This window comes from Phaenicophaeus curvirostris, chromosome 5 (genome assembly GCF_032191515.1).
Source record: "Phaenicophaeus curvirostris isolate KB17595 chromosome 5, BPBGC_Pcur_1.0, whole genome shotgun sequence".
In the NCBI taxonomy this organism is placed as follows: Eukaryota; Metazoa; Chordata; class Aves; order Cuculiformes; family Cuculidae; genus Phaenicophaeus; species Phaenicophaeus curvirostris.
The window spans coordinates 1464655-1488296 of record NC_091396.1 but is presented as its reverse complement, the minus strand read 5'-3'; the positions used below and the strand labels follow the sequence as shown (position 1 = coordinate 1488296).

The 23642-nt window shown below is 61.8% G+C and overlaps 2 protein-coding genes across 3 annotated transcripts in view; one reads left to right on the top strand and one right to left on the bottom strand.

Annotated features, from left to right (window-relative positions):
* Positions 1–9680, bottom strand: part of NUP160 (nucleoporin 160) — a 28962-nt gene extending 19282 nt beyond the window's left edge. Inside the window, exons 1-11 of the mRNA XM_069857211.1 lie at positions 9432–9680; positions 8567–8777; positions 7255–7477; positions 6945–7023; positions 6057–6171; positions 4792–4950; positions 3412–3489; positions 2502–2599; positions 1625–1709; positions 1101–1169; positions 379–462 (exon numbers count right to left, since the gene is read on the bottom strand). Of these exons, the coding sequence (XP_069713312.1) occupies positions 379–462; positions 1101–1169; positions 1625–1709; positions 2502–2599; positions 3412–3489; positions 4792–4950; positions 6057–6171; positions 6945–7023; positions 7255–7477; positions 8567–8777; positions 9432–9673 (1443 nt within the window). The 5' untranslated portion in view covers positions 9674–9680. The remainder of the gene's footprint in view (positions 1–378; positions 463–1100; positions 1170–1624; positions 1710–2501; positions 2600–3411; positions 3490–4791; positions 4951–6056; positions 6172–6944; positions 7024–7254; positions 7478–8566; positions 8778–9431) is intronic.
* A 3032-nt stretch (positions 9681–12712) lies between these two features.
* Positions 12713–23642, top strand: part of PLEKHG3 (pleckstrin homology and RhoGEF domain containing G3) — a 14387-nt gene continuing 3457 nt past the window's right edge. The window contains exons 1-14 of one of the 2 annotated variants that reach the window (XM_069857217.1): positions 12713–12729; positions 17429–17733; positions 17817–17917; positions 18014–18083; positions 18186–18232; positions 18307–18457; positions 19553–19687; positions 19759–19941; positions 20773–20865; positions 21246–21332; positions 21428–21461; positions 21547–21648; positions 22593–22639; positions 22851–23051. In XM_069857217.1, the coding sequence (XP_069713318.1) occupies positions 17467–17733; positions 17817–17917; positions 18014–18083; positions 18186–18232; positions 18307–18457; positions 19553–19687; positions 19759–19941; positions 20773–20865; positions 21246–21332; positions 21428–21461; positions 21547–21648; positions 22593–22639; positions 22851–23051 (1518 nt within the window). In that variant the 5' untranslated portion in view covers positions 12713–12729; positions 17429–17466. Of the gene's footprint in view, positions 12730–17428; positions 17734–17816; positions 17918–18013; positions 18084–18185; positions 18233–18306; positions 18458–19552; positions 19688–19758; positions 19942–20772; positions 20866–21245; positions 21333–21427; positions 21462–21546; positions 21649–21741; positions 21817–22592; positions 22640–22850; positions 23052–23642 lie in introns of those variants that run through there. The other variant, XM_069857216.1, reaches the window with a different exon arrangement.

Below are 23642 nucleotides of genomic sequence, written 5' to 3'. Positions count from 1 at the left end.
GATGGGGCAGCCACCACCGCTCTGAATCAGAAGATCTTTCAGTTATGTCTCCTAAGCAAATTATCTTCTGATGGTCAAAATCACAGCTCTGCGTGGCGGTGGCCAACACCCCACGTGCAGGGAGCTGAGATCAGGCAGCACGTGCTGTGCGAGCAGCAAAACAGAGAGAGCAGAACACTAGGGAAGAAAGGACTCCTAAAGAGGAGGAAATGGAAAAGCCAGGCAGGAAGGATGGCGATTTGTACTTTAAACAGTCAGGTAACTTCTATGGAGAGAAAGGACAAAGCAAGGCCCGAGATCACTTTGTGCCTCATTGAACTTCACCAACCACCACAATAAAGTGCAAGAAGAAAACCTCACGGGAAAAAGACGTCTCACCTCACTTTCCACGGCCAAGGTAACCTCCTTTTTTAACTCATCCCACGTCAGATCCATGTGTCTCTCGGTTCCTTGAGAAAAGATCTGAAAAGCAGTAGAACAAACGTTTGCTTAAGCAGCCCCGGGTGACCTAAAGCAACCACGACCGCACCCTCCAGTGCTTTGCCTGATAAATCAAGGCCAGTTGCTAAATGTGGGGTACAGGGATGTACAGCCAGCTCCTGTCTTTTGGGGGAAAGGGAAGAACCTCCTTGTAGGCAGTGCAGTGGGAGGCAAGGGAAGAAGTGCTGCACCCCTTCAAGGTCACAGCACAAAGAATCAAACCAGTTAGAGCAGCTGAGGTTTGGCTTTTCCGTTTTTCCTGAAAAGCCTCCGCATGTCACCTTGCTTTGCCCTTAACAGTCCTGGAGGAGCCAGAACGGAGCAGATACCTTCTGAGAAACAGCTCTGCAACAGGCTGAGAGTCTCTGTTCACCTGGCTAAAGCAGCAGGCAAGGAAGAAGGGAAAACACCTTCTGGGAACCACACGCTGCCTCCCGCCGTCAGCACATGCCAGCTGAAACACAGCACAGCAGCCGCTCGCTTGCTTCAGTGACTAAAGGTCTACAAACTATTAAATGCAAAGTGATGCCAGCCAAGAGCTCTGAGGAATCGGGTTGCCCCACATCTAAAAGGCCAGGAGGAAGCTGAACAGAGCGCACACCAAATGCCCTCTCACCAACCTGTAAAGCCTTCTGGATCGCTGCGTTTGTGAACCGCCCGGGCGTGAAGATATACTCCAGGTAGGTTTCCTGCCAAGAGGACAAGCCCTCAGTTTAAGGAAACAACGTGTGTCAGGAGGACAGCGTTCAAGACACTGCTTCTGGTTCTTCCTCCCACCCTCGAACTCATCCCCTGGAGCTGTATTTCTTGCCAGCCTCAGTTCACGCCTACACTCTGCTCCAACCTCCCCCTTCGATCCCAGTGATCGAACGCTGCTTCCCACGCACTCCAGATCTCATTTATTCACGTCTTGTCTTAAGGCTCTTCTTTGCCTGACTTGAAATTCTCCTTATCCCTCAACTTCTGGTTTCATAGCCAAGCCTGGCGCTTTAATGCGGTGGTGACAGAGGCGAAGGCTCGTCCCCTTTAATTTGGAGTAATTTTAAGGCTGTATCAGTATCATTTGTACACTCAAACTGTCTTAACGTTCTCCTCCTAGGCAGAGAAGCTTCCTTACTTCTCGTTGCTATTAGAGTCGGCTCACCCTGGGGTCCTGGTCGTGTCGAACTATCACCTCCTCCTCCGGCAGTGGCTGCACAAAGACCTGGTTCCACTGCCCCGCCACATTTCTGGAAGGAAAACAAACGCAGGATCAGCTTCGCATCGCAAAGCTCCAACACAGCATGTGCGGGAGCAGCCACCTGAGCCAAATCCATCCTTTCCATCAGCGATGGCAGATTTTAAAGTGACCACAGTCCCTTGGATCTGGGAATGGAGATTTGACTGCTGAAAAGCAAGAGGAAAGCTCAACAGCAGCATTCCCAGTGCTGAGCTTACAATCAGGTTGGATTCCTTTATTTATATCGATGGTCTCCATCACACACGCTCACCATGCTACGCTTTCTCAGCCTGACCACCGTTCTTCTGCCTAAACCTGCATGCTCACAGCATCTTCTACCCAGAATTTAACCCCCTGGTCTAGTCATGCATCTGCCTGCCCCCTCAGCTTTATAAAGGCAGAGCTGATCTCCTCAAAACGTCTTTCTTGGAAGACACCAGTCGATTATGGCTTGAAGGAGCTGCTGGTGAAGCACCCTTGGCCACACTTGCAGCAGACTCCACTTGAAGCACGCCTGCCGCCCAGCTTTTCACATTTTTCACATTCCTGCAGCTGAGCTTTATTATAAAGCAGAACCAAATTAAAAAAACCAACCTAAACCCACGTATTCTGCACTGTAGGAAGACAACTGTGCACGTGATGCTGCAATAGGAAGAACCAGGCACTGCTGCAACTCAGCAAAGCAGGAAGAGAAAAACACCCAAGGAGCTCAATCGGAGCCTTTAACGAGCAGCATGCGGAGCTGCTCCCGCAGTTACCCCCGCAAGGCGGTCGATGCCAGCGATTCAGCGCAGAAACTCACTGCTCAAAGTTGATGTATTTCACAATGGTTTGGTTCTCTTCGTTGTGCCAGAGCGCCCAGATTTCAGCTGAGGTTAAGGCAAAGTCAATGAGAGTCTCCTAGAGAAAGAGAGAGTAGCAATGTTTACCTTCTAATCAGAAACCCAAGCACAGCAGAGAGATGTGTGTAGTAAAAACATTCCCTCATATAATTTAACCACATTTTGGAAGGGACTCTTTAGGCAGAGTTAAATCATAGAATTGCAGAATGGTTTGGAATGGCCCCTCAAAGCCCCTCCAGTCCTAACTTGGCCTGGAACCCCTCCAGGGATGGGGCAGCCACCCCTGCTCTGGGCAACCTGGGCCAGGGCCTCCGCACTCTCAGTGCCAAGAATTTCTGCCTAATGGCTCATCTAAATCCTTTCCAGTTTAAAGCCATTCCCCCTCATCCTATTCCTGCCCTCCCTGATCCAGAGCCCCTCCCCAGCTTTCCTGGAGCCCCTTTCACTCCTGAAAGCTGCTCCAAGGTCTCCCCACAGCCTTCTCTTCTCCAGGCTGAATCCCAACTCTCTCAGCTTGGCCTCGCACGGGAGGTTCTCCAGCCCTCAGATCATCTCCGTGGCCTCCTCTGCTCTCGCTCCAGCAGCTCCGTGTCCTCCCTGTGCTGAGGATCCAGAACTGGACTCAGGGCTCCAGGTGGGTCTCACAGAACAGATCAGAGGGGCAGGATCCCCTCCCTCCCTGCTGCTCCCACGGCTCTGGATGCAGCCCAGGACTCAGTTGGTTTCTGGGCTGGGAGTGCACATTGTCTGCTCACGTAGAGCTTTTCCCCTACCAGCACCCCAAGCCCTTCTCCTCAGGGCCACTCTCAAATCCTCAAGTCCCCAGCTCTGACCTCTCCCTCCCTCCTGTCTCTGGGCCCCAACGCTCACCTGCGAGGAGAACAGCGAGGATATGTGGTCAAGGCTGTAGCGGTTGCTCTCGGTGCTCACCAGCTGGAAGACACAGAACTACAAACACATCTTGTAAGTCATTTGCTAGAGGACGGCTAAGTCGGTAACCAGCACATCGTGGGGAAGCTCATCTCTCCACTCCCACCCCGTGCCCGATCACAGAAACAAAGAGGTTGGAAAAGCCCTCCAAGATCATCCAGTCCAACCATCAGCCCAACCCCACCAGGCTGGCTAAATCGTGTCTCAAAATGCCACAGCTACCCGTCTTTTAAACTCCTCCCAGGATGGAGACTCCACCACTGCCCTGGGCAGCCTCTGCTAGTGTTTCACCACACTACAGTAAAGACATCTCTCCTAAATTCCAGTCAAATCCTCCCCCGGCACAACCTGAGGCCATCTCCTCGCATTGTCACTTGGGAGAAGAGACCAACACCTACCTCACCACAACGTCCTTTGCAGGGGCTGCGAAGAGTTATGAGGTCTCCCCTCAGCCTTCTCTTCTCCGTACTAAACGACTCTAGGTCCCTCAGCCGCCTCTCATAACCCTGTTCTCCAGCCCCTTCCCCAGCTCCGTTCCCTCTATGCCACTACCAACATCACTGACTTCACCCCTTCCAGCAAGGACGCTCGTCTCTGCCTCAGCCTGAAGGACTTCTAGTCGCTTTTGAAAAGACTAAACCAGAAAATGTGACCACCACCGCTTCTGGGCACCAGTGGTGACACCACAACGCAGGCAAGTACGGAGATGAAGGTGGGAAAGCCTCGAAGCCTCAGGCCACACGCTGCAAACCAAGCCCGGTGTGTCACCAGAGCACTAGTGGGACAGCAGAAGACACAACACACGCTTCTACTCCGTATGTGAATCCCCTGGAGAGCAGAAAGGGTAAGCTGTCAGACAGATGGGATCGCTCTGTCCTGCTAAGTTTACTATTCACTGCACGAAGCCGAAGTTCTACAGAAGGCAGCATTTGGCATCGGAGAGCGATGCTTCCACGTGCTCCCAGGGGCCCAACATAAATACCTCATCAGTATTTCCAAGCTTTTAGCCCCTTTCAGACCTCTCCTTTTCCCACGGCACATATGTACTTTCGGGATCCTAGCAGGACAGGAGGCGAACAAGAGAACCAGTGCTCACGGCTCAGCTCAGTCACACAGGGAGTTCTACTCCCAGGCATGTGCATCTTGCGGTGTTTTGAGACTAAAAACGTCTATTTGGAAAGCGCTGCTGTCCCCAGAGAGACAGACGTGAAACTTTTCCCTATTTCTTGCCTTAGAGACCCGAATCCAAGGAGGAATGACCTATTTTCTGCAAGCCCAAGAAGGATGCGCTCATGGCGAGGAAGCCCTGTCACTTCATACCTGCCCCTGCTTGGGTGCGTGGATGTAGACGCCGAGGTAAAGGCCCAGGGACGGGGAGAAGGCCAAGCGCAGCCGGTGCCCGGTCCCAGCGGCGAGCCGCAGGTCCCTGCTCACCGGCATGAACTCCAGCAGATCAGCAACCATCAGGCACATTTGATCCTGCACAAAATCAAAGGGGATCAGGAAAGCAGCGCAGAAAAAAACTGGGACTAAGAAACAACCCTCCTTCTTCATCCTTCCCGTTCTGGACAAAGTCTGCTCAAGATCTTCTGCTACAGGATGCGAGGAAAGCACCGGAACACATACCTGAGCTGCTGCTTGGGTTTCCTCATCTCCACTGTGCCCTCTCCCACCAAGCACAGAGGATTATTGAATGGGTTGGGTTGGAAGGAACCTCAAAGCCCATCCAGTTCCACCTCCTGCCAGGGGCAGGGACACCTCCCACTGGATCAGGGGCTCCAAGCCCCATCCAACCTGGCCTTGAACCCCTCCAGCGATGGGGCAGCCACCCCTGCTCTGGGCAACCTAAGCCAGGGCCTCCCCACCCTCACAGAAAAACATTTCTCCCCCAGATCTCATCTCCATCTCCCCTCTTTCATCTCAAAACCATTCCCCCTCGTCCTCTCCCTGCACTCCATGATCCAGAGCCCCTCCCCAGCTTTCCTGGAGCCCCTTTCAGTCCTGGAAGCTGCTCTAAAGTCTCCCCGCAGCCTTTTCCTCTCCAGGCTGAACAACCCCAGCTCTCTCAGTCTCTCCTCGTACAGGAGGTTCTCCAGCCCTCGGATCATCTCTGTGGCCTCCTCTGGACCCGCTCTAACAGACCCGTGTCCTTTCCGTGCTATGCACTCCAGAACTGGACACAGCACACGGGCTTTCAAAGCTCAGGCACGTACGCTAAAGCTTCCCCTCCCTCCTGTAACGCACGCATTCCAGCGCAGATGAGCCGTGAAGGCACTTGTGCTGCTCCATTAGCTTTGGCACTGGTGTTTGGAAGCACGCAGCAAGGAGAGGCTTTTATTTTAACTTCTTATTGATAAGCAGCCACATTAGAGATGCTTTTATTACAGCTAACACAGTAGAAAATCCATTTGGTGTACCTGCTCGGCCCTTGAAACTCCTGCCTGCTTCCCAAATCCTTAATCTGAGTCAGCTCAGTGAGAATTTAACGACAGATTAAGTCTACACCATCCACTCAGGGTGTTTCTTCATCCTTACACTCAGCGGCGATGGAAGAAGCTGCTTCCCTGAGCACAGGACTTGCTCACCTTGTAGGACCACATTCGAAGTTTATGGTCCTGGCAGAGCGCGAAGAGAAAGGCATCGTGATCCAGGCAGTGAACGGAGAGGCTGACGGGCAGGTCCGAAGGGCCACAGTCACCTCTGAAAACAGAGTTTATAAACAGCTTGAAAGAAAATCTAAGCTGGCGCGTAGATCCAAGGCACAGGTTCTATCGCGCTGTGTTTAAATCCAAATAAAATCAGCAGTGGGGGACCAGGAGGAGAGGGCAGCGTCCAAGGACTTTATGGGTCAGCGTCCAAGGATCCAATCACACCAGGAAAGCCCATTCTCCATCTGCTTTGGCAGAGTGAAGCATATTCCCAGCTTCCCCAGCCCCAGCCAAGTGCTTCCAGAACGTGGATGAAGAATCCAGAGGGAAGCAGGGACCCAACCAGCCCTGAACAATCATCAAAGTCATTCAGGACTTGATTCTCAAGTAACAGGGTCTAGAATTTGGCCGTGCACTCCGAGATAGCGTAACAACTACAACCCAGCCCCGAGCTGGGCCTGCAGAGCGTCCGTGTCAGCCACACGTAACCTTTGCCGGTCAGGAACAAGCCTGACATCCCAGAAGAAGGGCAAGAAGACACAACTGCTGTAATCCCTAATCTGCGTTGGCTGCGGGCCACATCCTGCGCAAATCCTCGGAGGCCAATTACTCGCTATAACATATTTGCAGACACAGACACACAGAACCAGCAGGACCCCATTAAGATGAACTAATCCAGTGTTCCGGTCCCAACTTCCGTACGGCGAAAGGTCCTGTGACCCAGTTAACCGTTTTGGCGCAGTATTTATAGACGCTGACTCGATTGCAGCTACGAACTCAAGGGGAGGGAAAATCAGCTCCACTTCTCCACCCCCAGACACGAACCTGATGGCAGTTGGCATCCAACCGGTCAGCAACCGCTGCATCACCGAGCTCTGTTTCAACTCCACGACTGAAAACGTCCCTTTTAAAATAAAAGGGATATTAAAAAAAAACCAAACTGAATACTCATTAAGAACATATTTACTGCCCCCAGCCAGGGGTTTCCCAGGCCGGGCGTAGAAGAGCTTTTGAGTGTGTGGATTCGATTTGTAGGATACGTGCCAAAAACTCAAATGCAAATAAAGTTCAGAGCAAGGGGAGGGGATGCCGGGCAGAGGCGGATGCGAGGAGGCAGCTGGCTCCCCCTCCTTACCAGGCATATCATGAGGAGGCAGCTTGAGGATGAAGATCCCTCCGGAAGCAGAGGGCAGAGCGAAGAGAGCCTCCCCCTCACTGCTCAGCCACGCCGCGGAGGCAACGGAATTTGGCGCCAGGCCTGGCACGTTGGGAATCACGCAGTAATTGGAAGGGTCTCTGAAGTTGATTTTGCCGATATCTGTAAACACTGACTGCATTTGGCTCTCTGTTATCAGCTCCTGGAGGAGGGAAACAGCAGAGAGTACAAATCCTGAGTGCATGAGGCACACAAAACCAACCAAACGCCTGTGGAATGGCAGCTGCGACGCGGCTACTGATAGAAAGGATCTCCCAGTAAGAAATCTAATCAACACCACTCCCCTTCCCTTACTATTAACCCCTGACCACTGCTCTTCAGGAGCAGAAAAGAAAGGGACATCAAATCCTGTAATGCTCTGCCCCTAAACATGGTCTCATAGTGCAGGGAACGGGGAGCAGCCCCTTAGTAGTTGGGGTTATGTTCCCTCTGGGTCCTTTCCCAGCAGAGAAAACCAACTCCATCCCAGCCAAAACCAGTACACGTTCTGTTCGGGAGAGAAAAAAATCCATCTCAGCTGGAAAGAGCTCGGGAAAAGCTGAGCTTCGCACTCATTGATGGTGTTTCTATAGCCAGCCCACAGCACACCGGCACAAGGGCAGCGACAGGATTGGTGTGAATCCCAGCAGCACGCAGCCACCCCAAATTGGGATGGGAGAAGAAGGGTAAAAGGCAGAAAACTCAGGGGTTGAGATAAAAAACATAAATCAAGTGCTTAACAAGCAAAGGACAAGCAGAGGAAGAGAGAGGAAAACAAAACAAGGCATGCAAAGGTTGAATAGAGCAACACTGAGTCAGCTCCCACAGAAAAGATGGCTAATTCTCCCCCAAAACCCTCTTTTTCCTCCTATTGCTGAGCACGAATCCGTGGAAGGAACATCTTCGGTTTCTTCGGGTCATCTGCCTGGTTGTGACCCATCCCAAACCACATCCCTAAATCTCTTCACAGGGCGGCCTCGAGGCCGCACAAACGCTGCTCAGCAAAAGCGAAGTTACCAGCGTGTTATCAACACTGTTTTGGTCACAAATTCAAAGCACAGGATACTATGATGACGATTAACTCTGCAGCGGCCAAAACTGACCCTGGGAGTACAGGTGGGAAGCAGCACTTTGTGCTGAGAAGCACGCAAAGACCTTTGCGATCTTGGGGCTTTGCGGAGGGTTCCTGATGCGCAGAACAGAGCTACCTGGTGGCTGAGAGAGGCAGCGAGAGGGCCAGCTCGGTACTCACGCTGCGATACATGCGAGCGGGATGCGGCAGGAGCAGGCGATGCACCGTCTGCCCGGTGATCAGCAGGATGACCAAGTGGCTCTGTATTTCGCACACGTGCACGCCGCCCGGGAGGAACGGGCAGCCCTGGATACGGAGGCGGACGCAGTTGTTCAGGAGGTTGACATCCAGAGATTCCTCTACCAGCTCCACGGTGTCTCCTGATGTCGTCCTGAGGGAGGAGATCGTAGAATCATGGAATGGTTTGGGTTGGAAGGGACTTTAAAGCCCATCCAGTTCCTCTGCCACAGCCAGGGGACACCTCCAAGTGGATCGGGAGGCTCCAAGCCCCATCCATCCTGGCCTTGAACACCTCCAGGGATGGAGCAGCCACCACTGCTCTGGAAATCATTCTTCCCACCCTCTCAAGAAAACATTTCTGTCTAAGAGCTCACCTCAAACTCCCCTCTCTCCGCTCAAAACCACTCCTCTCATCCTATCCCTGCACTCTCTGAACAAGAGCCTCTCCATAGCCTCCCTGAAGCCTGCACATTGAAGCACTCACACCGCTGTCTCGTCCCTCCCAACCTGTATCACATCTTGACACGGTTAAGGTTTACAAACACCAGTTAAAATTCTCTCCCCCATCACCTTTCCAGTCTTTCCCCTACAGCAGCGGCTCGCATTTCTCCCTCAGACCTCATCTCCATCTCCCCTCTCCCAGCTCCAAACCGTTCCCCTCGTCCTGTCCCTGACCGAGGGCCTCTCCCCACCTCCCCCCACGACCGAGGGCCTCTCCCCAGCCCCCCGGAGCCCGTCCCAGCGCTGGAGGCCGCTCCGAGCTCCCCTCACAGCGCGGCTCCCCCAGGCCCGGGCCCGCTCTCACCACCGCACGAAGCGGTTCCTGGCGGCGGCGGCGAGCTGCGCGCTCTCGCGGTAGCAGAACCCGCCGGCTCCGTCGCCGTATCGGCCGGCGGGAAGCGGGGCCGTTCCCGGCGGGGTGAAAACCACGTCCCGAAAGCGTCGGGGCGGGTCCCGAGCCGGGTCGCCGAGCTCCAGGCAGCTGCGCTCCGCCAGCCCCGCCGCCATCTTGGAGCTGCGCCTTCCCGCCGCCGCCGCGCGGGGCATCACGGGAACGGGCCGCGGGGCATGGCGGGAAGGGGCGGGGCGGGAGGGGAGGGAGGGAAAAGGGGGAGGGGGGAGTCATAGAGTGACAGAATCACCAGGTTGGAAAGGACCCACTGGATCACCGAGTCCAACCATTCCCATCAATCACTAACCCATGTCCCTCAGCACCTCGTCCACCCGGCCCTTAAACCCCTCCAGGGAAGGGGACTCAACCCCCTCCCTGGGCAGCCTCGGACACTGCCCAATCACCCTTTCCAGGAAATATTTTTTCCTGCTGTCCATCCTGACCCTCCCCTGGTGGAGCTTGAGGCCATTCCCTCTCGTCCTGTCCCCTGGCCCTTGGGAGAAGAGCCCAGCTCCCTCCTCTCCACAACCTCCTCTCAGGGAGTTGCAGAGAGCAAGGAGGTCTCCCCTCAGCCTCCTCTTCTCCAGGCTGAACCCCCCCAGCTCTCTCAGCCGCTCCTCTTCTTCTCCAGCCCCTTCCCCAGCTCCGTTCTCTTCTCTGCACTCGCTCCAGAGCCTCAACATCCTTCTTGTGGGGAGGGGCCCAGCACTGACCCCAGGATTCGAGGAGCGCTCTCCCCAGGGCCGAGCCCAGAGGGAGAAGAACCTCCCTGGCCCTGCTGGCCACGCCGGGTCTGATCCAAGCCCAGATGCCCTTGGCCTTCTTGGCCCCCTGGGCCCCTGCTGGCTCCTGTTCAACCAACCCCCCAGGTCCTTCTCCTCCAGGCAGTTTCCAGCCAGCCTTCTCCTAGGCTGGAGCTGCTCAGGGTTGTTGTGCCCCAAGGGCAGGACCCAGCAGGACCCAGGGAGGGGAGACGGGAGAGGAGAGAAGGGAAAGAAGGAAAAGGGGAGAAGGGAGAGGAGAGAAGGGAGAGGAGAGAAGGAAAGAGAGAGGAGAGAAGGGAGAGGGGAGGAGAGGAGAAAAGGGAGAGGAAAGAGCAGAAGTGGAGAGGAGAGGGAGTGATGGGGAGAGAGGAGGGGGAAGAGGAAGGGATGGGTCAGAGGGGCTTGGGTAAGGGGAGAGGAGAATGGGGGAATAGGGGAGAGGGAAAGGGAGAGGGGAGGAGTGGGGGAGAAGGGATGGAGGGATAGAGGGGAGGGAGTGATGGGGAGAGGGAAGGGGAGAGGGTGTTGGAACACGGGGACTTGGAAGAAGGGGTTTGGGGAGAGGGGTTGAGGGGAGGGGGTGGGAGGAGAAGGGAGAAGGAGAGGGAAGGACGAGATGAGGAGAGGGGAAGGGGGGAGAGGGGTGGAGGGGATGGGGAAATGGGGGCGAGTGGAGAGGGAATGGGGAGAGGGGCTGGGGAGAGGGATTTGAAGAGAGGGAATGGGGAAGAGAAGATGACCAGTGCCCACCGTGCCAGCCCCCCAGCACCCACCTGTCACCCACGCCGGCACCCGCCTGGTCCCCATGGCTCGGCCCCGGTGCCGGCAGCCCCGCCAGTGCCAGGCCGCCAGCACGGCACGTGTCGGGGCACCGGCGAGGGTGGCAGCAACCCCGGCAGCCCCACCGCCCCGATGATGCCACCCAGGCCCCCGTGACGCGTCCGTGCCCGGGTCTGGCTGGGCACCGGGGGCAGCCAGCCCCGAACAATCCAGCCTTTGAGGCCGAGCCCGGTGCCAGCGGCACGAGGCGCTCGCCTGCAGAATGGCCCCATTCTGGTGGCGCAGGTGCCACTCGGGGGTTGGGAGCTCCAGCTGCTCCACTTGGGGGGCTCGGAGCCCCCCAGGCTGCTGTGGGGGCCGTGGGGAGGGGGCACGCGTGGCACTGAGCTCAGGCTCAAGGGCAGAGATCTAGGGGTGCCCGAGGCAGGGGACCCAAGGGTGACCACGTCCCCTTGAGCAGAGATCTAGGGGTGCCCGAGGCACGGGACCCAAGGGTGACCACGTCCCCTTGAGCAGAGATCTAGGGGTGCCCAAGGCAGGGGACCCACGGGTGACCATGTCCCCTTGAGCAGAGATCTAGGGGTGCCCGAGGCAGGGGACCCACGGGTGACCGTGTCCCCTTGAGCAGAGATCTAGGGGTGCCCGAGGCAGGGGACCCACGGGTGACCACGTCCCCTTGAGCAGAGATCTAGGAGTGCCCGAGGCAGGGGACCCAAAGGTGACCACGTCCCCTTGAGCAGAGATCTAGGGGTGCCCGAGGCAGGGGACCCACGGGTGACCATGTCCCCTTGAGCAGAGATCTAGGGGTGCCCGAGGCAGGGGACCCACGGGTGACCACGTCCCCTTGAGCAGAGATCTAGGGGTGCGCATGGCAGGGGACCCACGGGTGACCATGTCCCTTTGGGCAGGGACTGAACTGGGACTCTACTGGGACCATACTGGGACTGTACCAGGTCCATGGTGGGGTCACACCAGACTGGGCCTGGGTCCAAACTGGGACTGCACTGGGACGGTACCAGGACTGGACCGTACCAGGACCACACTGGGACCATACCAGGACTGTACTGGGACCATACCGGGACCATACTGGGAACATACCAGGACTGTACCAGGACTGGACCGTACTGGGACCATACCAGAACTGCACCAGGACCATACTGGGACCATACCAGGACCATACTGGGACCATACCAGAACTTTACCGGGATCATACTGGAACTGTACCAGGACTGGACCATACCAGGACCATCCTGGGACCATACCAGGACTGTATCAGTACCATACTAGAACTGTACCAGGACTGGACCATACTGGGACCATACTGGGATTGTACTAGGACCAAACTGGGACTGAACCAGGACTGTACTGGGACTGTACCAGGACTGGATCGTACCAGGAACATACTGGGACCATAGCAGAACTGTACCAGGACCACACTGGGACCGTACCAGGACTGTACTGGGACCACACTGGGACTGTACTAGGACCGTGCCAGAACCATACCGGGAGCGCACCGGGAGCGCACCGGGAGCGCACCGGGTCGGAGCCGGCTGTCCCCCCGCCGTGCCCCGGCTCTGTCCCGCTGCGGGGCGGGGCGGCCCCGGTCCCCACCCCCGGGCTGTCCCGCCGCTTCCTGCGGGCGCGATCGGGCCGGGGCGGCGGCGGCGGTGAGAGCCGGGGACCGGGGGGACCGGGGGGACCGGGGGGACCGGCACCCACCGGGGCGGGGGAGCCCGGGGCTGGTTCGACGGGACGGGACCGAGCCCGGGGGGGAGGAGATGTTGGGACGGGAGAGGTCGGTGCCGGTGGGTTGCGTTGGGTCCGGTGGGGCGGGAGGTGTCGGTTCTGATGGGGCGGGAGGGATCAGTGGGGCAGGAGAGGTTGGTCCCGGTGGGATGGAAGAGTTTGCTTCTGGTGGGGTAGGAGAGGTTGGTTCTGGTGGGGCAGGAGAGGTTGGTTCTGGTGGGGTAGGAGATGTTGGTTCTGGTGGGGTAGGAGAGGTTGGTCCCGGTGGGGCAGGAGAGGTTGGTTCTGGTGGGGTAGGAGAGGTTGGTCCCAGTGGGGCAGGAGAGGTTGGTTCTGGTGGGGTAGGAGAGGTTGGTTCTGGTGGGGCAGGAGAGGTTGGTTCTGGTGGGGCAGGAGAGGTTGGTTCTGGTGGGGCAGGAGATGCTGGTTCTGGTGGAGCAGGAGAGGTTGGTCCCAGTGGATCGAGAGGTTTTGGTTCTGGTGAAGCAGGAGAAGTCAGTTCTAGTGGGGCAGGAGGGATCAGTGGGGCAGGAGATGTTGGTTCTGATGGGGCAGGAGATGTTGGTCCCGGTGGTCCCAACAGGGCAGGAGATGTTGGTCGCAGTGGAGCAGGAGGTGCTGGTTCTGGTGGGACAGGAAAGGTTGGTTCTGGTAGGGCAGGAGGGATCAATGGGGCAGGAGATGTTGGTCCCAGTGGGGCAGGACAGGTTGGTTCTGGTGGGACAGGACGGATCAGTGACGCAGGAGATGTTGGTCCCGGTGGGACGTGTTGGTCCTGGTGGGGCAGGAGATGTCAGTTCTGGTGGGATAGGAGGGATCAGTGAGGCAGGAGGTGTTGGTCCCAATGGGGCAGGAGATGTTGGTCCCAGTGGGATGGGAGATGTTGGTTCTGGTGGGACAGGAGGGATCAGTGAGGCAGGAGGTGTTGGTCCCAGCGAGACAGGGGATGCTGGTTCTGGTGCTGGAGGGATGGGAGATGTTGGTTCTGGTGGGACGTGTCGGTCCTGGTGGGGCAGGAGGTGTCAGACCTGGTGGGACCTGTTGGTTCTGGTGGGTTGGGAGATGTTGGTCCCAGTGGGATGGGACCCAGGGGTGCCCGGTACCGAGGGACGGGGTGGAGTGGGAGCTGGGGGTCCTGGTGAGGCGAGTACCGGGGGTGCCATGGGGTGGGAGCCGGGGGTCCTGGGGTACCCAGAGCCGTGGATCCCATGGGGCAGGAGCTGTGGGTCCTGGGGTGCCCAGAGCCGTGGGTCCCATGGGGCTGGAGCCGGGGGTCCTGGGGTGCCCAGAGGTGTGGGTCCCATGGGGCAGGAGCCGTGGGTCCCACGGGGCTGGGGTCACGGTGCCCCTGGGTGGGATTAGGCGGCTGTGGGCCACGCGGGCCGCCACGGGCGCCAGGCGCTAAGAGGCTTTGGCAGCCGTAGGGCGTCGATGCCGCCGTGTGCCGGGAGCCGGCGTGGGCTCCGGTGCCACCTGGGCGGCCGGCGCGGTTGTGGGGTCACCGCACAGGTGCCACGGGGACCCCGGTGGTGCCAGCCCACCTGCGGCACGGCGATGCCGCGGGGAGCGCAGCCAGCGCCCGGCTGGTGCCCGCGGGCACCGGCGGTGCCAGCCGCGGCCGGGAGCGACGGCGATGGCAGCTGGGCCGGAGGCGGCGGTGACCTTCTCCTTTCTGCTGGAAAAAGCCTGGAAAAGGGGAACCGCTTGCCCTTATAAGGCTGCTCCCGGGCGGCCGCTCGGCTCCTCGCCCGGCGTGCCAGGGCGTGCCGTGGGCCTGGGAAAGCGCCGTGGGCTGTGCCTCGCGGCCCGGCTCCGGAATGTGCCGCCGATCCCACGGCGCCGAGAAAATCCCAGCGGGGACACGGGTGGCACCTCCGTCGCGCTTGGCACAGCCCCGGCCCTGCCTCAGTTTCCCCTGCGCTGCGGGTGTTGGGGCTGCTGTGCCAGAGCCGCCGGCAGCGCGCGCCCCACGACCCGTGGCTGCCACCCCACGGCACCCCCATGACCCACAGCTGCCACCCCACAGCACCCCCATGACCCACAGCTGCCACCCCATGGCACCCAGCACCCCACAACCCACAGCACCCAGCACCCCACGACCCACGGCTGCCACCCCCCGGCACCCAGCACCCCACGACCCACGGCTGCCACCCCACGGCACCGTGCACCCCACGGCTGCCACCCCACGGAATCCCCATGACTCACGGCAGCCACCCCATGGCACCCCCACCACCCACAGCTGCCACCCTACGGCACCCCACAACCCACAGCACCCAGCATCCCACGGCTGCCACCCCATGGCACCCAGCACCCCACAACCCACAGCACCCAGCACCCCACGGCTGCCACCCAATGGCACCCAGCACCCCACAACCCACAGCACCCAGCACCCCACGACCCACGGCTGCGACCCCACGGCACCCAGCACCCCACAACCCACGGCTGCCACCCCATGGCACCCCCACCACCCACAGCTGCCACCCTACGGCACCCGGTACCCCACAACCCACAGCACCCAGCACCCCACGGCTGCCACCCCATGGCACCCAGCACCCCACAACCCACGGCTGCCACCCCACAGCACCGTGCACCCCACAGCTGCCACCCCACGGCACTGTGCACCCCACAGCTGCCACCCTACGGCACCCAGCACCCCACAGCACCCAGCACCCCACGGCTGCCACCCCACGGCACCCAGCACCCCACAACCCACAGCTGCCACCCCACGGCACCGTGCACCCCACGGCTGCCACCCCACGGCACCCAGCACCCCACAGCACCCAGCACCCCACGGCTGCCACCCCATGGCACCGTGCACCCCACGGCTGCCACCCCACGGCACTGGGCACCCCACAGCTGTCGCCCCACGGCACCCCACGACTTACGGCTGCCACCCCATGGCACCTGGCACCCCACAACCCACAGCTGCTACCCCATGGCACTCGGCACCCCACGGCTGCTACCCCATGGCACCCGGCACCCCACAACCCACGGCTGCCACCCCCCGGCACCCCCGTGACCCCCAGCTCCCCGTCCCACCAGGACCCCCAGCTCCTGCCCCACAGGGACCCCGAGGTGCCAAGCTGCCCGTGGGGCTGGGGGTGCCGGGGGACCCGTGGGGCGCAGCCGCCCCATGGCGAGGGAAGGTCAGGGCTAATCCCTCGCCTGTGGCCGGCGCTGGGGGGTAAGAGGATAAACCCCCCCGGGCTGGCGGAGGGGCCAGTGGTGGCCAGGGGACCCAGGCAAGTGGCCGCTGTCCCCGTGACGTGGGGCTGGCTCCATAATCCCAGCGGGCTGAGCGGATTAGGGCAGCCGGGGGCGGCCTGAAGGGACAAATCCCTGACCCCCATGGGCGCTGGGGGGCCGTCCCCACACATGGGGGGCAGGGGACAAGCTGGGGCCCCGTCTGCCCCCCAGGGGGAACCCAGAGTCCCCTCCTGTCCCCGAGCTGGGATGCAGACAGGAGGGGATGGGGGAGGGATGCTGGGGTGGGGGACGCTTGGGGTTTTATGGACCCGGTGGCCCTGGTGCTATGGGGGGATGTGGGGCTGGATCCCCCTGGCTGGGGTGTCCTGGGGCTGGGTGATGTGGGGCTGGGGTGTCCTGGGGTTGGGTGATGCGGGGTTGAGTGACATGGGGCTGGGGTGACGTGGGGCTGGGGTGTCCTGGGACTGAGTGATGTGGGGCTGGGGTGTCCTGGGACTGGGGTGACATGGGGCTGGGGTGTCCTGGGACTGGGTGATGTGGGGCTGGGTGGCCGTGGGGCTGGATCCTCCTGGCTGGGGTGTCCTGGGTCTGGGTGACGTGGGGTTGAGTGACGTGGGGCTGGGGTGACGTGGGTCTGTGTCCCCCTGGCTGGCATGACCATGGCTCAGGGCGAGGCTGAAGGCTTCGTGGTGCCGCCGACCCACTTGGCCCACCCGCAGCCCCTCCGGTGTCACCGCAGCGTGCCCGTGCGGCGAGGGGTCATGGCTGCTTCTCAGCAGAGCGATGGTTTGCGGGCACCGAGCCCGCTCGCCGTGGGGCCGGTGACCTTCACCGGGGCCACGTGCGCCCGCCGGCGGCACTGGGGGTGCCAGCACCCAACCGGTCAGGCCGGTTGGCGCCAGCTCCTCCCCGCGCCCGTCGTGCCGCCACCGCCCTCCCGCCACCTTCGCCCCCCAAAACCACCCCGCGCGGTGCCGCCGACCCGCTTGGCGCGACCGAAACCCAGCCGGCGGCACCCAAGCGTGCCCGGTGCCGCGGGGAGGTGGCCGGAGGCATCGGTGGTGCGGAAGGGCGAGCCGGCACTGAGCTCAGCGGGAAGGTGTCCCGCGGGCGCGGCGCTGACGCACGGCCCTGGCGCGGGTGCCCGAGGGTTTGGCGTGGCCGTGGTGCATGGGTGCCGTGGGGTAAAGACGGAGCGAACCCCGAAATCTCAGGCTCGGGCAGGTGGGAGGACGTGCTGGCATCTGGCTGGGCCGTATCCTGCTTTGGCTGAGCCGTAGCCAACGATTTGGGGGATCAGGGGGTGCCAGCGCCCTGAATCCTACAGGGTTTGGCCATCAGGTCAACCCAGGGGTTCTCCCTCTGCCCCAGCGGGGTGTGAGCCCCCCATAACCACACCGCTCTCTCCACCAGGCTCACCCTGCATCCCTCTGGACCCCGGCGATGCCGGCATGCCGGTGCCCGCCTGCCCGCATCGCCCTGCCCTGAGCCCGGTGCCAGATCCCGTCCGCGCCATGGAGGAGCCGGCGAACGGCGTCCCCGAGCCCTGGGCCGAGGGGCTGCGCAACAGCAACAACAACAACGCTTCCCCCGCGGGGTGGCACCCACTGGCACCGTTCGGCAGCGCCGGCGCCGAGCCCAGCTACCTGGGCCGCGTGGTGCTGGAGATCGTGGAGTCGGAGCGCACCTACGCCCGCGACCTGCGCGGCATCGTGGAGGTGAGCGCGGGCAGAAACCCCCCCTCAGCGGGGTTTTCGGGGGGGTCCTGGTGGCACCGGTGCCAACGGCGGCCGCCCCGCAGGGTTACTTGGGCAAGATTATTGATGCCGAGGAGCCGGTGCTGCGGCCGGAGCAGGTCAGCGCGCTTTTTGGCAACATCGAGGACATCTACGAGCTGAGCAGGTGGGTGCTGGGGGTGGGGGTGGGTCGGAAGGCAGCGTGTGCCACCCTGTGCCAGGCTTTGCCGTCACCGTGTCCCCTCTGTCCCCTCCTCACCAGCACCCTGCTCCAAAACCTGGAGAGCTGCGCCAGCGACCCGGTGGCCGTGGCCGTCTGCTTCGTCACCCGGGTAAGGACCTGGGGTGCCAGGGGGAACCGGGGGGCACGGGGGGGGGATACCAGTGGGCACCGGGGCCGTGCCGGGCTCTGACCGCGCCGTCCTCGCCCGCAGAGCCAGGAATTCGCCATCTACACCCAGTACTGCAACAACTACCCCAGGTGAGTGGTGGGGGGTGGGTGGGTGGGTGCCCGGTGGTGCCGGCGCTGGCGCTGAGCCCGCTCCGTGCCCGCAGCTCGGTGGCGGCGCTGGCCGAGTGCATGAGGAGCAAAGCCCAGGCTCGCTTCCTCCGCGAGTGCCAGGAGCGGCTGCGCCACGCGCTGCCCCTCGGCGCCTACCTGCTCAAGCCCGTCCAGAGGATCCTCAAGTACCACCTGCTGCTCCAGGTAAGCCCTGCCCGGCACGGGGCATCCGGCAGGGATGCGGGGATGGGGCACAGCAGGAGCTCCCGGCACTGGCATCGGCACAGCCTGGGCACCTGGCATTGAATGAGGCCCTGGTGTTGTCCAGGCACCTGGCATGGCACAGGCACCTGGCGTGGCACATCTCCCTGGCACAGCCTGGTCTCCTGGCATGGCACGGGCACCCGGCTCAGCCTGGTTCTCCCGCTTGGCATGGGCACCCAGCGTGGCACCTCTCCCTGGCACAGCCTGGTCCTCTTGCATGGCACGAGCACGCGGCTCAGCCCAGTTCCTTGGCATGGCACGAGCACCTGGCATGGCACATCTCCCTGGCACAGCTTGGTTCCCCTGCTTGGCACAGCCACCTGGCATAGCCTGGTCCCCTTGCATGGCATGAGCACCTGGCACAGCCTGGTCCCCTTGCATGGCACGAGCACCCGGCATGGCACATCTCCCCGGCACAGCCTGATCCCCTGACATGGCACGGGCACCTGGCACAGCCTGGTCCCCTTGCATGGCACGAGCACCCGGCATGGCACATCTGCCTGGCACAGCCTGGTTCCCCTGCTTGGCACAGCCACCTGGCACAGCCTGGACCCCTTGCATGGCACGAGCACCCGGCATGGCACATCTGCCTGGCACAGCCTGGTTCCCCTGCTTGGCACAGCCACCTGGCACAGCCTGGACCCCTTGCATGGCACGAGCACCCGGCATGGCACATCTGCCTGGCACGGCCTGGTCCCCTTGCATGGCACGAGCACCTGGCATGGCCCATCTCCCTGGCACAGCCTGGTCCCCTTGCATGGCACGAGCACCCAGCATGGCACATCTCCCTGGCACAGCCTGGTCCCCTTGCATGGCACGGGCACCCGGCATGGCACATCTCCCTGGCACAGCCTGGTCCTCTTGCATGGCACAAGCACCCGGCATGGCCCATCTCCCTGGCACAGCCTGGTCCCCTTGCATGGCACGGGCACCCGGCACAGCCCGGTTCCTTGCATGGCACGGGCGCCCATCCTCGCACACGCCGTGCGTGGCGTCCCCGTTGGCGCTGCCCGACGCCGCGCCCTTTGCTGCCAGGAGATCGCCAAGCACTTTGAGCACAAGTCGGGGGCCGACTACGAGGTGGTGCTGGAGGCCATCGACACCATGACCTGCGTCGCCTGGTACATCAACGACATGAAGCGCAAGCACGAGCACGCCATCCGCCAGCAGGTGGGCACCGGCGGCACCGCGCTGGCACCGCCGCGGCGAGCGGTGGCCTCACGGCGCCGTCCCTGGCACAGGAGATCCAGTCGCTGCTGCTGGGCTGGAAGGGACCCGACCTGACGAGCTACGGGGAGCTGGTGCTGGAGGGCACCTTCCGCGTGCAGCGGGCACGGCACGAGCGCGCCGTCTTCCTCTTCGACAAGACCCTCCTCATCACCAAGCGGCGCGGAGACCACTACGTCTACAAAACCCACATCCCGGTGGGTGCCGGGGATTGGGCGGGGGGGGGCTGGGAAGGCTGAGGATGGAGATTGGGGGTGCCAGGGATGGAGATTGGAGGTGCCAGGGATGGAGATTGGGGGTGCCAGGGATGGAGATTGGAGGTGCCGGGGTTGGGGGCTCCAGGAGGTGCCAGGGATGGGGAGCCCTGGGGGTGCCACGGATGGGGAATCCAGGGGTGCCAGGGATGGAGATTGGAGGTGCTGGGGAGGAATATCCAGGGAGGAGTATCCAGGGGTGCCAAGGATGGAGATTGGAGGTGCCAGGGATGGAGATTGGGGGTGCTGGGAATGGAGATTGGAGGTGCTGGAGTTGGGGGATCCAGGGATGCCAGAGATGGCAAGTCCTGGGGGTGCCAGGATTGGAGGATCCAGGGGGTGCCAGGGATGGAGATTGGGGGTGCCAGGGATGGGGAGCCTTGGGGTGCCAGGGATGGAGATTGGAGGTGCCAGGGATGGGGATCCAGGGGTGCCAGGGATGGCAAATCCTGGGGGTGCCAGGATTGGAGGATCCAGGAGGTGCCAGGGATGGAGACCTGGGGGGTGCTGGGGATGGGGAGCCTTGTGGGGTGCCAGGGATGGGGGATCCAGGGGTGCCAGGGATGGGAGACCTGGAGGATGCGAGGGCTGGGGACCTGTAAGGTGCCAGGGCTGGAGGATCCAGGGGGATGCCCAGGATGGGAGCTTCTGGGGGTCCCAGCGCTGGGGAACCAAGGAGTTGTGGGGATGGGGACCCAGGAGGGTGCCGGGGACGTGGGGCGATGCTGGACCTGGGGGGCGCGGGGCTGGGGAGCTGATGGCCTCTCCCCGCAGTGCTCCTCGCTGATGCTGATCGAGAGCACGCGGGACTCGCTCTGCTTCAGCCTCGCTCACTACAAGCACGGCAAACAGCAGCACAGCCTGCAGGTACGGGGGACACGGGGTTGGGGGGGGACCCTGGGGACCCCCTGCCCCACCCCAACACCTTGGGGTGGATCTGCTAGAGGGTCAGGAGGCTCCAAAGGGGTCTGAACAGGCTGGATCCATGGGCTGAGACCAACGGCAGGAGGTTCAACGAGGCCAAACGCCGGGTCCTGCACTTGGGGCACAACAACCCTGAGCAGCTCCAGCCTAGGAGAAGGCTGGCTGGAAAGTGCCTGGAGGAGAAGGACCTGGGGGGGTTGGTTGAACAGGAGCCAGCTAATCACAGTTAGTGATTGATGGGAATGGTTGGACTCGATGATCCGGTGGGTCTCTTCCAACCTGGTGAGTCTATGATTCTGTGGTTCCCTGCGTCCCCACCCCAGGCCAAGAGCGTGGAGGAGAAGCGCGTCTGGACCCACCACATCAAGCGGCTCATCCTGGAGAACCATCACGCCATCATCCCCCAGAAGGTGAGGACCGAGGGTGACCGGCACCACGCTGGCCCCAGGGTCCCCCCAGTCCTGCCCCCCCCCACTCACCCCCTTTCTCTCTCTCTCCTCCCCAGGCTAAGGAAGCCATCCTGGAGATGGATCTGTTCTGTGAGTGCTGCTGGCGCCTCGGGGTCCCCTCCCTGCGCTTGCCTGGCCCCCTGCTCCCCCCCAGCCTCACCCCCTGTGCCCGCAGACCCCCCGCGCCTGCCCCGCTACAGCCCCGAGCACCTCAAGAAGAGCTGGTCCTGCCAGCCCCTGGGGGACGCCGACCCGCGCCAGGGCCGCCGGCAATCCGGTGAGAGCCGCGGGGCGCCGCTGCCGCCCTCGCCGCGACACGGGGACGGTGGGCACCGGGTGCCAGCGCTGACGGGGGTCCCTGTGCCCGCAGAGCCCTTCCAGCACCGCGACCGCGCCGAGACGCTGCCGGATCGGCTGCACGGGCACGCGGGGCGCAGGCAGTCGGGTGGGGATGCCGGCGGGGACTTGGGGGGGACTGGGGGTGCTGGGGATGCGCTGGGGATGCTGGGGGGACTGGAGATCAGCTAGGGGTGGGCTGGAGATGCTGGTGGGACTGGGGATGTTCTAGGGATGCTGGTGGGACTGGGGATGAGCTGGGGATGCTGTGGGGATGCTGGTGAGGCTGAGGATGCTCTGGGGGTGCTGGTGAGGCTGGGGATGCTCTGGAGATGCTGGTGGGACTGGGGGTGGGCTGGGGGTGCTCTAGGGATGCTGGTGGGAGTGGGGATGCTCTGGGGATGCTGGTGGGACCGGGGATTTGCTGGGGATGCTCTGGGGCTACTGGGGATGCTCTGCGGATGCTGGTGGAACTGGGAATGCTCTAGGGGTGCTTGTGGGACTGGGGACGCTCTAGGGGTGCTGGTGGGACTGGGGATGGGCTGAGAATGCTTGTGGGACTGGGGATGTTCTAGGGATGCTGGGGAGACTGGGGATGGGCTGGGGAGGCTCTGGGGATGCTGGTGGGACTGGAGATAGGCTGGGGATGCTGGTGGGACTGGGGATGGGCTGGGGAGGCTCTGGGGATTCTGGTGGGACTGGAGATGGGCTGGGGATGCTTGTGGGACTGGGGATGCTGGTGGGAGTGGGGATGCTCTGGGGATGAGCTGGGGATGCTGGTGGGACTGGGGTGGGCTGGGGGTGCTGGTGGTGCTGGGGACAGGCTGGGGGACGCAGGAATGATGCCACTGTCACCCGCTTTGGCTGTCTGGCTTCTCCCTGCAGAGCCTGCCAAGCAGATCCTGCTGCAGCTGGGGGACCAAGGTGAGCTTGTGGGGCTGGCAGCACTGCTGGGGTGGGTGTATTAGGGCAGAGGGGAGTGTTTTGGGGTGCTACACGCCCCCCTCAATCTCTCTCCTTCTCTTTCCTGGCTGCAGGGCTCAAGGTAAGGCCGGGGCGCAGGCGGAGCTGGGGTGTGTGGTGACCCCAAACCCCGAGTGGGGGGGCCCAGGGTGCTGAGCGTGGCACTCACCCCCCGAGCAGCACGCCGGCAGCGCCGGGGCACTCCTGGAGACCGGGGAGCCCCCCCTGCACCCCACAGCCTGGGCAGTGCCTGAGGGCATGGTGGAGGAGGAGGAAGAGGAGGAGGAAGAGGAGGAGGAGGACGAGAAGGCTTCATGCAAGGATGGCCAGGAGGAGCTGCCGGGAGCTGGGGATCTGCTGGTGGAACCCCAGGAGGAGCAGGTACCCCCTTACCCCCTCCCCAAACCTGAGAGGGCATCCACATTGCTCCTGGGGCACCCCTTGTTCTTCCCAGGGCACCCTACATCACTCCCAGGACACCCCACATTGCTCCCAGGGCACCTGTGTTTGTGGGGTGCCCCCTATCACTCTCAAGGCACCCCTTATTTGTCCCAGGGCACCCCAGAGCACGCCCAAGCCACCCCACATCATCCCTGGGGTACACAGCATCACTCCTGGGACACTTCAAGTCACAGCCAGGGCACCCCTTATTCTTCCCAGTGCACCCCACATCATCCCTGGAGTACCCAGCATCACTCCTGGGGCACCCCTTATTCTTCCCAGTGCACCCCATGTCATCCCTGGGACACCCCTTATTCTTCCCAGTGCACCCCACATCATCCCTGGGGTACCCAGCATCACCCCCGGGGCACCTCGAATCACACCCAGGGCACCCCTTATTCTTCCCAGGGCACCCCACATCATCCCTGGGGTACCCAGCATCACTCCTGGGGCACCCAAGGCTCCCCACATCATCCCTGGGGTACCCAGCATCACCCCCGGGGCACCTCGAATCACACCCAGGACACCCCT